The following is a 13,757-nucleotide window of genomic DNA, read 5'->3' on the forward strand; positions in this document are numbered from 1 at the left end:
TTTGGGTGTAGATAGCACAGACCGATTGTTTAATTTAATTATATTTAAAAAACCCAAATTTATCCCCCTGTGGTGATTATGCCTTTCTCGATTCAATGTGTTGAATTCGAATTAGTATGGTAAATGCAACGTAAATTGCCTACATATAGGCGGTTAATAGCTTTGATGCGATTTTATCACGCTACTCAAGAATTACTCAACTATGAGAGTAATGGATTGCGTCACGGCTAAATTGATTAATGATTTAAAATGTGCATGTACACAACGTATTTGATAAAAGAAAAATAGAAATATTATTCAAACCGCATGAGATATTAGCAAACAAAAACAATAGTGTCCAACTAGGAAAGTTTCTCCGTCGAATGAAACTAGTTGCACTCGAATCGGTCAAGTCCTTCTATATGAAACGTGTTTAACAATAAAAAATTCCCGGGGCTACACACACACACACACACACACACACAGTCAGACATGTGCTCAGCTTTTCGAGCTGAGTCGATTGGTATATAACACTATGGGTCTCCGAGCCTTCTATCAAAATTTGGCTTTTGGAGTGAAATTATAGCTTTCTGGTACAACTTTGTTGTACGAGAAAGGCAAAAATCTATTGAAATTGAAGTCGAAAAAAGAACATATTTCATTAAATAATCTGCAGCATAAATCCATCTCCAAGTTGTAACTACAGTCGATATGGCACGAAATGACGTCGATAATAAACATCCTTCGGAGCATGGGCTACGAAATGGTAGATTGACAGGTAAGGGGAGGAGCGCCTAACATAGCTCTGGTCCTCACAAGTTCCAATACTCACGCTTCCACGGGTCTTCCGATGACAATTGACCGCCAGCTAAGGGTTGCGTACTTAGCTGGTAGTGTATCCTGGGCACTGTTGTCCTTCTGACATCAGCTAGAGTGAGAGGGTGCGTTCTGTGGGGTCTGCCTAGGATGTGGTGGGATTCGACAGCGGGCTCTGTTGAACTTCTATAAAAAGCTGCATGTGTCCCCAAGCAGGCCCTATCAAAGCGACCGTGTGCCTCTCAAAGCGTACTAGCCTAGTTCTGGTGTTGGGTGGGACTTTAAACAAATTTGACCTGACTGATCGAGCGTCTGTTCACCAAGGAGGTGCGGCTCCAACAACGTCTGTTCTGGCATCCAGCGGCTGAGTATGAAATGCTATTCCCCGGAAGCTATACCTAAGATGGCATCCCCATCCCGGTGGATAGGGAACCTTGGGCCAACAACCTACTGTTCCCAAAACATGAATTTGTTCGAGAATCCGATAATGAAAGAATACGGACTGATTTAACGGCGACGACTCTTAGCGCGAAACAACGGACACGAATAGGAACATGGAATGTTTTAACCCTAGCCCAGCAGAGTAAATTGGCACAACTTGCCAATGAGGCACGCCGCATGAAGCTTGATATCCTGGGACTGAGTGAAGACCGTTGGCCAAACTTTGGAGAACACAGAACGCCGTCGGGACAAGTTCTGCTATACTCTGGTTTACGAGGTGCTTTCTACTAAGCGCTCAGGCACACTCTGCGCTTATGAAGTGGGAACCTATAAGTGGAAGGATAATTGTTGCCAGATTTAGAACACGGGTCCGAAACCTTACTATAATCCAATGTTATGCGCCAACCGATGCTGCCGATCTGCAAGACAAAGAGAACTTCTACAGAACTCAATGCCGTCGTAGATAATATTCCGAAGGGTGATATCAAGATCTGTTTGGGCGACTTCAATGCGAAGATCGGATCCGACAACTCGAACCATGAGCGCATTATGTGACGCCATGGTCTCGGAGAAATGAGCGAAAACGGAGAGCTGTTCGCAGAATTTTGTATTAACGACATGGTGATCGGGGGATCGCTCTTCCCTCATCGACCGGTTAACAAGGTCACGTGGGTCTCCCGTAACGGCTTTACAGAAAATCAAATCGACCACATCTGCACCAGTCGAAAATGGAAACGGAGCCTTCTTGAAGTACGGAATAAACGTAGTGCCGATATCGCGTCTGATCATCACCTTCTCATTGGCGAAATACGCCTGCGCATTGCGCGGATTCGTCAGCAGGAGAAAAGAGTTGGACGACGATTCAACACACGCTGACTGGAAGATGCCACGGTGAAACGATCCTTCGTTGAAGAACTGGAAACGCGAGCTGTAGATATTCCGGAAGGTGGCAGCGTGGAAGACCAATGGGCCGCCATCAAGAATGCCTTCATCGCCACCAGCGAAAACAATCATTAACTACGAAAAAGCTTTCGACCGTCTCAATCACGAGAATATGTGGGGCGCCCTGAGACGCAAGGGGGTTCCTAAGAAAATCATCGGCCTAATCGAGGCAAAGTACAAGGCCTTTTCGTGTAGAGCGCTGCACAATAGGGTATTGTCCGTCCCTATCCGGGTCGTAGCTGGTGTGAGGAAAGGATGTATTCTATTATGTTACTGTTACTGTTCCTCATTGTAATCAACGAGAATCTGGAAGATGCGATTGACCTTGAACCAAATCGCGGGCTGTTATGGCAGCCTATAGCTATGGAGACCTGAACGACTTAGATTTGGCTGATGACGTTGCACTCCTCGCGCAACGGCGCTCTGATATGCAGAGTAAGCTCAACGACCTTGTCGAGCGCTCCTCTTCGACAGGCTGTTATCAACGTCAACAATACCAAATCGTTGGATGTAAACACGGTGACCCCTTCCAGTTTCACAGTAGACGGACAACCAGCGGAGAATGTTGAAAGCTTCCAATATCTTGGTAACCAAATGGCGTCAGACGGCGGTACCAAGATCGACATAGGCGCATGGACCAAGAAAGCAAGGGCCGCCTTTGCGAATTTAAGAAATAAGAAAAATTGACTTCATAACATAGGGGGAATGACGGCTTTGGCAGGTTTTGTTCATTGTTGTCAGGGGGGTTTTATATGATTGATTATGCTCAAATTTGGCCTAAACATTCTTTGTATATCAAAGAATATTGTGACCAAATTTAATAAAATTTTGTCTACAAAAACCCCCCTGACAATAATACAGTCAAACCTCCATGAGTCGATATTGAAGGGACCATCGACTCATGGAAATATCGAGATGTGGAATAAGAAATCTTTGGAAAGCTCTTTGGAGGGACCATCACAGTAACCCAGAAAATATTTTTTGATTTGGAATAATTTGCTTCCATGAGTCGATATCGAGTCATAGAACATCGACTCATGGAGGTTTGACTGTAGAACAAAACCTGCCAAAACCGTCTTTTCCCCTACAAATCAAAGTAAGGATTTTTTTTTTATTTTTATCAGCTTTTTTTACTTCGTTAGCCAATATCTTTTGACTGAATAAACATAGCGCTTCAATATTTTCCTATTCTCTTGGGTATATACTTTCATATGAGTTATAAATTAGAGAAATTGGAGATAGTAAATTTGTCCATTAATGGCCACCTTTTTTCCCATAGTGCAATGGCGCGCGGCATAAGGTGGTTATACAACAAAGCCACAAATCGGCCATCTTGGAAGCCACGTGTTTTTTCTAGTGATTTTCCAAGAGCACGAATTGAGAGAACCACAACGCCCATGGGGATGAAACATCCGTAGATTGTTTGCTTACTCATGCTAAACAATCGACTTCAATATCAGCATTGTACGATAATTTTTACGCTAGATTTGAACTTTTGATAATAGCAGTATAAAACCGTGTGGTGAATTTAAAATTCACCACATGGCTTGATTGTATAATCACCATAAGACTGCGCCAGTGTCCGCCATGTGCAATGACCGAGAGGGGAATTTGCTGACAGACAAGACTATGGTGGCAGCCAGATGGAAGGAGCACTTCGAAGATTTGTTGAACGGTGGAAATTAAGGTGTGTTAAGGAGCAGGATGGACATAGTCTGCGGCGGTCAAGCTGTGGAACCACCAACGCTGGACGGGGTAAAGAAGGCTATAAACGAGCTGAAAAACAGTAAAGCTACTGGGAAGGACGAGATCCCGAGCAGCTGCAATAATCAATTCACCACATTATCCAGAAAATATGGGAGGATGAAGAACTGCCTGCCGGCTGGTTGGATGGCCCCATATGCCTAATCTATAAGGAAGGGCACAGACTAGAGAGTGCCAATTACAGAGGGATTACCCTTCTGAACTCGGCGTACAAAATCCTGTCGCGTATCCTGTTCAACAGACTGAGACCGCTTGAGGATTCCTTCGTCGGCGAATACCAGGCAGGTTTTCGTGAGGGCCGATCAACGATGAATCAGATGTTTAGCCTGCGGATGATCCTTGATAAATTCCGGGAGTACAACTTGCAGACTTACCATCTGATTTCAAAGCAGCGTACGATTCAGTGAAAAGTGGTTTTCTGGCGAAACTGATTAGACTGATACTTGCAACGCTGGATGGCTCGAAATCAAGTATCCGGATTGCAGACGAAGTGTCAACCTCGTTTGTGACCTTAGGCGGATTGAAGCAGGGTGATGCACTGAAGAGGGAGACGGCGAGGATAGGCTTAACCATTAATTCTACCAAGACAATGTACATGGTGACAGATAGAGATAGAAGAAGACCTAGTGGTGTTGGTGTTGAGGTAATGCTTGAAGTTGTTGAAGAATTTGTTTACCTTGGCACGCTTGTGACATGTGACAAGACGTCTCCCGTGAAGTGAAAATACGTATTGCTGCTGCGAATAGGGCCTTTTACGGATAACGTAACCAGCTTAGGTCCCGCAACATGCAGATGGATGCTCTATACAAAACTCGGATTTTACCAGTGGCCCTTTATGGACATGAAGCATGGGCATTAAAATAGGCGGACCGGAGTGCTTTCGAGGTTTTCGAGCGAAAAGTGCTGCGTACAATACTCGGAGGGAAACTAGAAAATTATGTGTGGCGCAGACGCATGAATCGTGAGCTGCATCAAGTACACAGAGAAGGTCATATTGTGAATCGTATAAAATACGGAAGACTTCAGTGGGCTGGTCACTTCGTGCGAATGTCGGAAGAAAGAATAGCGAAAACAATATTTAACACAGAACCAGATAGAAACCGGCGACTTTGTGGAAGGCCACGAACACGTTGGCTGCACGCGGTGGAATCGGACCTAAGGACCCTGAATGTTCGGGGAAACTGGAGGAACATTGCCCAAGATCGACGATTATGAAGCTCTACAATACGCCAGGTATCAGGTAGGTAGGTAGGATGAAGTGCCGAACCGTTCCCCTATTTCAATATTTTAATTTTATTTCATGTTTAATCTAAATCAATTCTTTTTGGCTGGATTCTGGGTCACTATGAAGTTAAAACTTATCAGAACCTACGCAAAGTCTGTAAACAAAGTATCCATTGTTAAGTCACAAAATTCAGATTCTTTTAATTAAGCTTTTTTCGATTCAATAAAATAAATTGACAAAACTATTTTGAACTCTCCAATCTAATGCAAATCCTGATAACTCTAAATTGCCATCTAATTTTATTTGAAAATATTTTAACCTGATTTTAACTCTAAAAATAAAACTGAACTGAACTGAACCCTAGAGGATCCTCCTAGTCTAGTCTAGTCTAGTCTACACATATGAACTGAACCCTAGAGGATCCTCCATTTTTAACCCTTATGCGGCCGACGGGGTACCCGTGTTCCTTTTTCAAATTCAAGTGGTGATATTTCAATGAATTTTTATAGCTGAAAGCTGAAACTCGGTGACATCTAAGAACTCCATAAAATGTAGCGTCTGTGAGAAAATCACGTTGATACAGTGAGGAGGGACGTGGGGAGGGGCATCTGAATTTTTTTACCACGTGGATGGCCGACAGGGTACCAGTGTTCCACTAAATTGATATTTTCATAACTTTAACAATTTTCAACCGATTTAGATAATTTTGACAGTTTTGAAAACAGAAACTCATATACTTTTTGCCCATAGTCAAGGTTTACAGCTTTTGTCCATGGTTATACAAGAACTCTTTGAAGTAAGACTTAAGAGTCTACACACGTAACCGAAGGACTATCAACCAGTTTCGAACATATTACATGCTCATTGCGCTTCTTAGAATAGTCGGTGTTCACAGTATATATTCTGGGTCTCCAAAAACCCCTGGAGTAATGCCTAAGTCACTCAAAAAATCCCTGGAATAAGATCTTATGGTCTGCTAACGTAACCAAAGGTCTATCGTGTAAATTCAAAAACGGTACATGCTCTTTATGGTGTTTAGCATATAATGCTTTCACAGTATATGTTCCGGGTCATCCAATGACCTTTTCTTAAAACATGTTTGCATTCCAAGTAGTTCTTGTTGCTGTCATTGATTCCAGGTAGTCTACGAACTCCATACAGTCAAGGTAGGAGGCAGTTAACGAAGAATAAACCAGTTGCGTGACCCCTTCTTGGTATATATATCTGTTTTTCATGTAGTTCTTGTTGTTGTCGTGAGTTCCAGGTAGTCTACGAAATCCATACAGTCAAGGTCTTCGGATCAATCTCCGTGATGGAGGCAGTTATCGGAGAATAAACAAGTTGCATGACCCCTTCTTGGTATATGTTTGTATTCCAAGTAGTTCCTGTTGTTGTCGTGAGTTCCAGGTAGTCTACGAAATCCACATAGTCAAGGTCTTCGAATCAATCTCCGTAATGGAGGCAGTTATTGAAGAATAAACATGTTTTGTGACCTCTTCTTGGTATATGTTTGTATTCCAAGTAGTTCTTGTTATCGTGGGCTCCAGGTAGTCTACGAACTCCATAGATTCAAGGTCTGTGGATCAACCTCCGTAATGGAGGCAGTTATTGAAGAATAAACAAGTTGTGTGACCCCTTCTTGGTATATATTTGTATTCTATGTATTTCTTGTTGTTTTCGTGAGTTCCAGGTAGTCTACAAACTCCATACAGTCAAGATCTTCGGATCAATCTCCGTAATGGAGGCAGTTATCGAAGAATAAACAAGTAGCGTGACCCTTTCTTGGTATATGTTTGTATTCCAAGTAGTTCTTGTTGTTGTCGTGGGCCCAGGTAGTCTACGAAGTCCATAGAATCAAGGTCGGTGAATCAACCTCCGTAACGGATGCAGTTATTGAAGAACAACTGGGAGGGACGGAAGGTAGCGGTTTTCCTCCAATACCTTTTCCGAACTTAACCTATAACATGTTGTGCATATGCATAATCGAGTTTCAGACATAGTAATCAATTTCCACTCCGGATGGCTCAATACCCGGAACATAGGCAATTAACTTTGAATGTACTGAACTCGAAAGGCGATCTCTCTTCGCTTATGTGGTCGGGTGGGGATCTGACGACCTACTGGCACAATCTCACACAACCCTACTTCATCGAGCGCCGTTGGTGATGAAGCAAGTGTGTAGGAGCCAGATAATACTAAATACTCATCCTACTTGGTTGGCATTGTACAAAAACATATATGAGAGAGTTAGTTCTGAGAATGTATTGCGAGAGTTCGGCTACATGCACGGTGCTGTGAGTTTGGTTTCATCAGTACCCGCTAAGCTGCGGAGGACGACGGAGGTCCTTCGTAGCTTAGTAGGGAAAACACCTGTCTAGCGTACTGGTTTCGTTGGATCAAACCCCACCGAAGTTCTGTAGATCAATCTCCGTAATGGAGGCAGTTGTCGAAGAATAAACAAGTTTTGTGACCCCATCTTGGTATATGTTTGTATTCCAAGTAGTTCTTGTTGTTGTCTTGAGCTCCAGGTAGTCTATGAAATAGAGTCAAGGTCGATGGATCAACCTCCTTAATGGAGGCAGTTATTTGAAAATAAGCAAGTTGTGAGACTCCTTCTTGGTATATGTTTGTATTTTAAGTAGTTATTTTCATTGTCGTGGGCTCCGTAATGAAGGCAAGGCAAAATACGTGAATGGAATCCGTATTTTTGTCGAAGAGACTTACAAACTTATTAACTGGTACTCATGAATGATTCATAATAAGCTACAGGCAGTGAAAGTTATTTCATGAAAATCTTTATTGTTTGCGGCAAATTGGGTCGAAAACGTGATAAAATCGGGTTATGCAAAATCAGGGGTAGACAAAATCTGGGAGTGACAAAATCGGGTCAACCTCATCTGATTGAATATACGCATTCCTAGTACAGTAGCCGTTCGATAACTGCAAAATGTTTACTTTTCAGTTATCGAATGCCCTTCGATAACTGCAACGCACTCTAAACGTCAAACGGTTGTCAATCGACGTCAAATGCTAGAAAAGTGCATCTAAATGTGCAGCGCAATGCAGCTGTCATTGAGTCTGACATAGGTTTGAAGTTTAGCGGTCCGATAACTGTAAAACTGTTGCAACTATCGAATTGCAGTTAAATGACTTGCAGTTATCGAACGTCTGCTGTAGTTTTTGTTTTTGCCATGGTACTAGGTAGTCTATGAACTCCATATAGGAATGATCTGTAGATCAACCCACGAACGGAAGGCTATTGGTATATGTTTGCATTTCAAGTAGTTCAAGTTGTTGTCATTAGCTCTGGGCAGTTATTGAAGAATAAACAAGATGTGAAACCTCATCTTGATATATAAGCATTCCAAGTAGTTATTGTTGTCTTGTTGTTGTTGGTTCCAGGTAGTATACAAACTTCATTGATATCACTAATATGAAGTTGTCTATGCTTTGGAAATGCAAAATGTAAATAAATTGGAACGATACAACTTCACGCCGAGAACGTGAGGGAAAAAACGAACTAATATCGCAAAGATCATGTACCATATTAAAATTAGATAAAGGACACTCCTCACGGAATCCAAGTTTCAAAGTGCTCGCGTTTTCGGGGGCACACCAATCGATACGGAGGCGGCACACAACTGTATTTTTTGTTGATTTAGTTTTGCTGCGTCGCAGCATGTGTGGAATAATAAAAATGACAATTGTGCGTTGCTTCCGTATCGAGTGGTGTGCTCCCGAAAACGCGAGCACTTTGAAACTTGGATTCCGTAAGGAGTGACCTTAAAGACCCTCTAGATATTCGTGTAAGCCTAGAAGTCTAACTCCATAAATTTCTATTCTTATTCATGGGCCCCAAAGGCATGTACCAAATTTAAAACAGGCTGAATTATCTCTGGTGTAGATCCTAATGCCTTACTTCAGAGTTTTCTTGGATGACCATGAACATTTAAAATAGGTGCATTCTATTCTACGTACTATAAAAGACATGTATAACTATTCAACTAGGCCGAAAGAACTCTGGTTACGCGTGAAGTTCTTGCTGATTGTTCAAGTGTTCTCTTGGATACCCATGAACATATGCAATGAAAGCGGTATATTCTATGTACCACAAAGGGCATATGCCACTTTTGAAACAATCCGAAAGGTTACGTGTGAAGATCCTGAGGCCTATTTTAGCATTTTCTTGGAAGACCATAAACATATGCAATGGACGTATTCTATTCTATATACCACAAAGGGCATGTACCACTTTTGAAACAAGCCAAAAGATCTCTTGGTACCCATGCAGATTTAAAGTCCTACTCCAGGGTTTTTTTTGGATGACCATGAACCTATGCAATGGACGCAATCTATTCTATGTACCACAAAGGGCATGTAACACTTTTGAAAAAATCTGAAAGATCTTTAGTTACGCGTGTAGATCTTAAGGCCTTTTCCAGGGTTTTCTTGGATGACCATGAACATATGCAACAAAGGCGTTCTATTCTATGTACCACAAAGGGCATGTACCAGTTTTGAAACAATCTAAAAGATCTCTGGTTACGCGTGAACATATGCAATGAAGGCGCCAGAGGACTTATCCGAGAGATTTCTTCGATAGCGCAGAACATATGTAGTGATCACATTTGATTTCAAGATGCGCAAAGAGCATGTACCACTTTTGAGACAAGTCCATAGACCCATGGTTACAAGTGTAGACCTTAAGGCCTTACTCCAGAGATTTCTTGGATGACTCGGAACATATACTGTGAACGCATTCTATGCTAAGTACCACAAAGAGCATGTACCGTGTTTGAATTTGCATAATAGGCCTTTGGTTACGCGAGTAGATCTTTAGGCTTTACTCCAGAGATTTCTCGGATGACTAAGACTTCATTTCAGGGATTTTTGCATTACCCGAAGCATATACTGTGAACACCTTCAATTCTAAGAAGCGCAAAGAGCTTGTAGCATATTTGAAACTGGCTGAATGGCCTTTGGTTACGCGTGTAGACTCTTAAGCCTTAGTTCAAAGATTTCTTGTATAACCATGGACAAAAGCTGTAAACCTTGACAATGGGCAAAAAGTATATGAGTTTCTGTTTCCAAAACTGTCAAAATTATCCAAATCGGTTGAAAATTGTTGAAGTTATGAGAATATCAATTTATGGGAACACGGGTACCCTGTCGGCCATCCACGTGTGTTTTTTTTTGTTGGCCGCATAAGGGTTAAAGAGCTATACTGCCGTGAATCGTATATCTGTCCCATCTTTGATGGGTTTTCTATTCATATAGAACAAACATGCGATTCGCGGCAGTATGCTGCCTGTAATCGCATAACTGTCCCATATTAATGGGAAACACAACAAAGATGGGACAACTATGCGGTTACAGGCAGTATACAGTTAAACCTCCATGAGTCGATGTTCTATGACTCGATATCGACTCATGGAAGCAAATTATGCCATATTAAAAAATATTTTCTGGGTTACTGTGATGGTTCCTTCAAACAGCTTTCCAAAGATTTGCTATTCCTCATCTCGATATTTCCATGAGTCGATGGTCCCTTCGATATCGACTCATGGAGGTTTGACTGTACCTGATAAATATGCCGGGACATACAATCAGGTGCTCAGTCTGGCAAGCAGCTGATTCACTGTGAATCATTAGAGATGCATTGAGGAGCTCCAAATGTTATATGCATATCATGATAATGTTCGGTGCCGTTAATCCCTGTGAGTCTGTGACCTTGGCTAGGGCGCAAAACTCATAAGATTCTTAAAACATTTTCTTTTAAAAAGTACAATATTCTATTATTGTTCAATATTTGTATTTTTTTTATGTGTGTTTATTAAATAATACGTTAGCCTGTAGTAGGTACATACGTAACTATTAGTCAGATCAAGGAAGGTACAAAACAAGGTTTTACCACGTTTTACTTTTGGACAATACTACTTAATACTATATGTTTTGGTCATCTAATTATCTCTGATACTAAAAGGTTGCCCTTAGAGAGTAATATTTCGATAAACATATTCGTCATTCACATAACATTCTGATATTATAATTAAAGATCTGTTTTGGATGCCCCGAAAATGTACTCGTGACTTTATTTTAGCATCATCAGAGATATTAAATTAGATATATAACAACCTCGGGGACCCTCCGTGCGGTAAGACACGCGGCTACAAAGCAAGACCATGCTGAGGGTGGCTGGGTTCGATTCCCGGAGCCGGTCTAGGCAATTTTTGGATTGGAAATTGTCTCGACTTCCCTGGGCATAAACTTATCATCGTGCTAGCTTCATGATATACGAATGCAAAAAATGGTAACTTGGCTTAGAAACCTCGCAGTTTATAACTGTGGAAGTGCTTAATGAACACTAAGCTGCGAGGCAGCTCTGATCCAGTGTGGGAATGTAATGCCAATACGAAGAAGAAGAAGAACATCGGAACAATCTATACTCAAATAATATTTATATTACTGAAATATAGGACGATTGTTATTGAAGTATTTTGATACTACATAATAATGTGACATTACGTAAACCAAAATGGAAGAACTTGCGATGTACTCAAGAACTGGAAAGCTACAAAACAGCTGTTTTTGGTGGCATCATACCTATTTAATGAATAATATTACAAGGAAAATGTTTCATAACATCTATCATCATTTCATGTAGCAACCGATAGTGAAAGAAATTTTTAATTCTTAACATGGGAAATGATAACATCGTTTGTTATGATGATAGATGTGTCCTTTGAAGAAACTGATCCGAGGAGCCATTACATCAAGTTAGAGAAGAAATTGTTACCCAATGAACATCCAAAACTATGAATATTCAAAGTATCTAACAAAAACAAAACAATATTATCATCAATTCAAATCTTCCAATACTGAGATCATTGAATAGCATTAATCTCTGCTAAATGCTCGGAATCTCTAAAAAAAAGACTTCAATTTAATAATGGTCAAATAATTTATATACCTACATAAAATAATGTAAATGTCATGTTGTAATCATAAAACAAAACATGAAAGTTACTTCATACTCGAGCGCCATTGACTCTTACAACTAATGAGATCACCATCAGAGACCTATGAATAAATCACCAGTAGATTCTTTATAACAACCATAGACCTGTTACCAGCTCTGCTACATCCGCTTTGAAATGGATCGATATTTCTATGGCGTCTTGCCTTCCATCAAAGTAGGGCTCGCAGCACTTACCTGTACTGTAGTGCACTCGTAGATCTTTTTGAGCAGCAACTGATTCGCATGGTAAGAGGAACCTTCCGGAAACAACACACTCAAGTCCACTTCGCCGTCCGAGCAGCATAGGCGACACATTTTGTCAAGCGCCACCAATTGGTCCTCACCGGAGGTAACATTATCGTCGTACACTTGGGCAGCAGCTGCTTCTACTGCAGTATCCATTTTGTTGTCTTGATCGTTCAATATCTCGCACCTAATCACTCCGACCGTATCTACCGCACGAACGAACCGTGAACAGAAATCATCTATGTGGAAACACACACGGAAACAGAGCCAACTTGAAATCTACCAGCGAAACGAAAAACTACCACCAATGTATACAAATCGGTCTACGGATCTTCCACAACGCCCAGCGGATTCATTTTCTGAAGAACTCTCTCTACCTTCACTGCACACTCCGCTCGCTTGCTTCGTTCGAAACTCTGGGCAATGGGCCACAGCACAACGCAGTCCGTACCAGTCCGACTACTCACTACAACGCTAGGCAGGATAATGTCGGTCGTCGAACAGCCGCATCGGGGGAAAGAGCATCGTAGTAGACCGTGTCGCTTCGTACCTGATGCCTCTCGCTACTGCTGAGCATGTGTAGCAAAGACGACGCACAAGAGCACACAAAACGCGACAAAGCAGGCGTTCAATATCCTGAACCACCACACCGCACCGTAGCCAAAAAAAAACTTGCCTCGACCACGACCTACTTTGAAACGAGTTTTAGCATCAACGCACTTTGCAACGTAATGAAAAACTAATTAAAAACCTTCCCCGGAACACCGTCGATACTTTGCACATAGATTCGGAAAACTTTGATCAGTTTTTCACCGCAGATTTTGCAATTTTTCACGAGCACTTTGGAGCAACCTTTAGCTACCACTTTTGTACGCCACCAACACACCACAAACTCTCACTGCTGCAAAGCGGAGCAGCGAGTAGACGTGTGGACGGCAACTCGCAAAGAGGGAGAGCGCGATTGGAACGCTCTGCAGAGCGACAAGGAAGACAACGATGCACCGCCGCGGCGTTGACATGCGATGAACGTGGATCAAATTCGCGTCCCTTTTCAGTTTTGCCCGCGATCGAGGCTTGTTTTTGCTCTCATTCTTTCATTTGTATTACCTAAAATTTCGTAAACATCTTCTAGTTTTTGCACACAGGTATCCTATCAAGATAATTAATTTATTATTTTTTAAAAGGAATGTAAAGAAGCATGAACATGTTTGTAATTAATTAATGAGGAAGTTCGCAATTTTTATATAGGAATGAAAAGCATAAACATTCCCAACCTAGTTATTTATTTTTTGTTTTGCTTAAGAAACAGATGGGATGAGAGAGCGA

At 41.6% G+C, this 13,757-nt stretch overlaps 1 protein-coding gene across 4 annotated transcripts in view; it reads right to left on the bottom strand.

Moving 5' to 3' along the window:
* LOC134204595 (uncharacterized) overlaps positions 1 to 13,320 on the bottom strand; it is a 74,956-nt gene extending 61,636 nt beyond the window's left edge. For 3 of the 4 annotated variants that reach the window (XR_009977905.1, XR_009977901.1, XM_062679400.1), the window contains exon 1: positions 12,381 to 13,320. Coding sequence is in view for 2 of the 4 variants with exons in the window: in XM_062679400.1 (XP_062535384.1) it covers positions 12,381 to 12,587 (207 nt within the window). In the remaining 2 variants the exon portion in view is untranslated. The remainder of the gene's footprint in view (positions 1 to 12,380) is intronic. The other variant, XM_062679403.1, reaches the window with a different exon arrangement.
* Between the last annotated feature and the right edge of the window lie 437 nt (positions 13,321 to 13,757).

This window comes from Armigeres subalbatus, chromosome 1 (genome assembly GCF_024139115.2).
Source record: "Armigeres subalbatus isolate Guangzhou_Male chromosome 1, GZ_Asu_2, whole genome shotgun sequence".
Taxonomy (NCBI): domain Eukaryota; kingdom Metazoa; phylum Arthropoda; class Insecta; order Diptera; family Culicidae; genus Armigeres; species Armigeres subalbatus.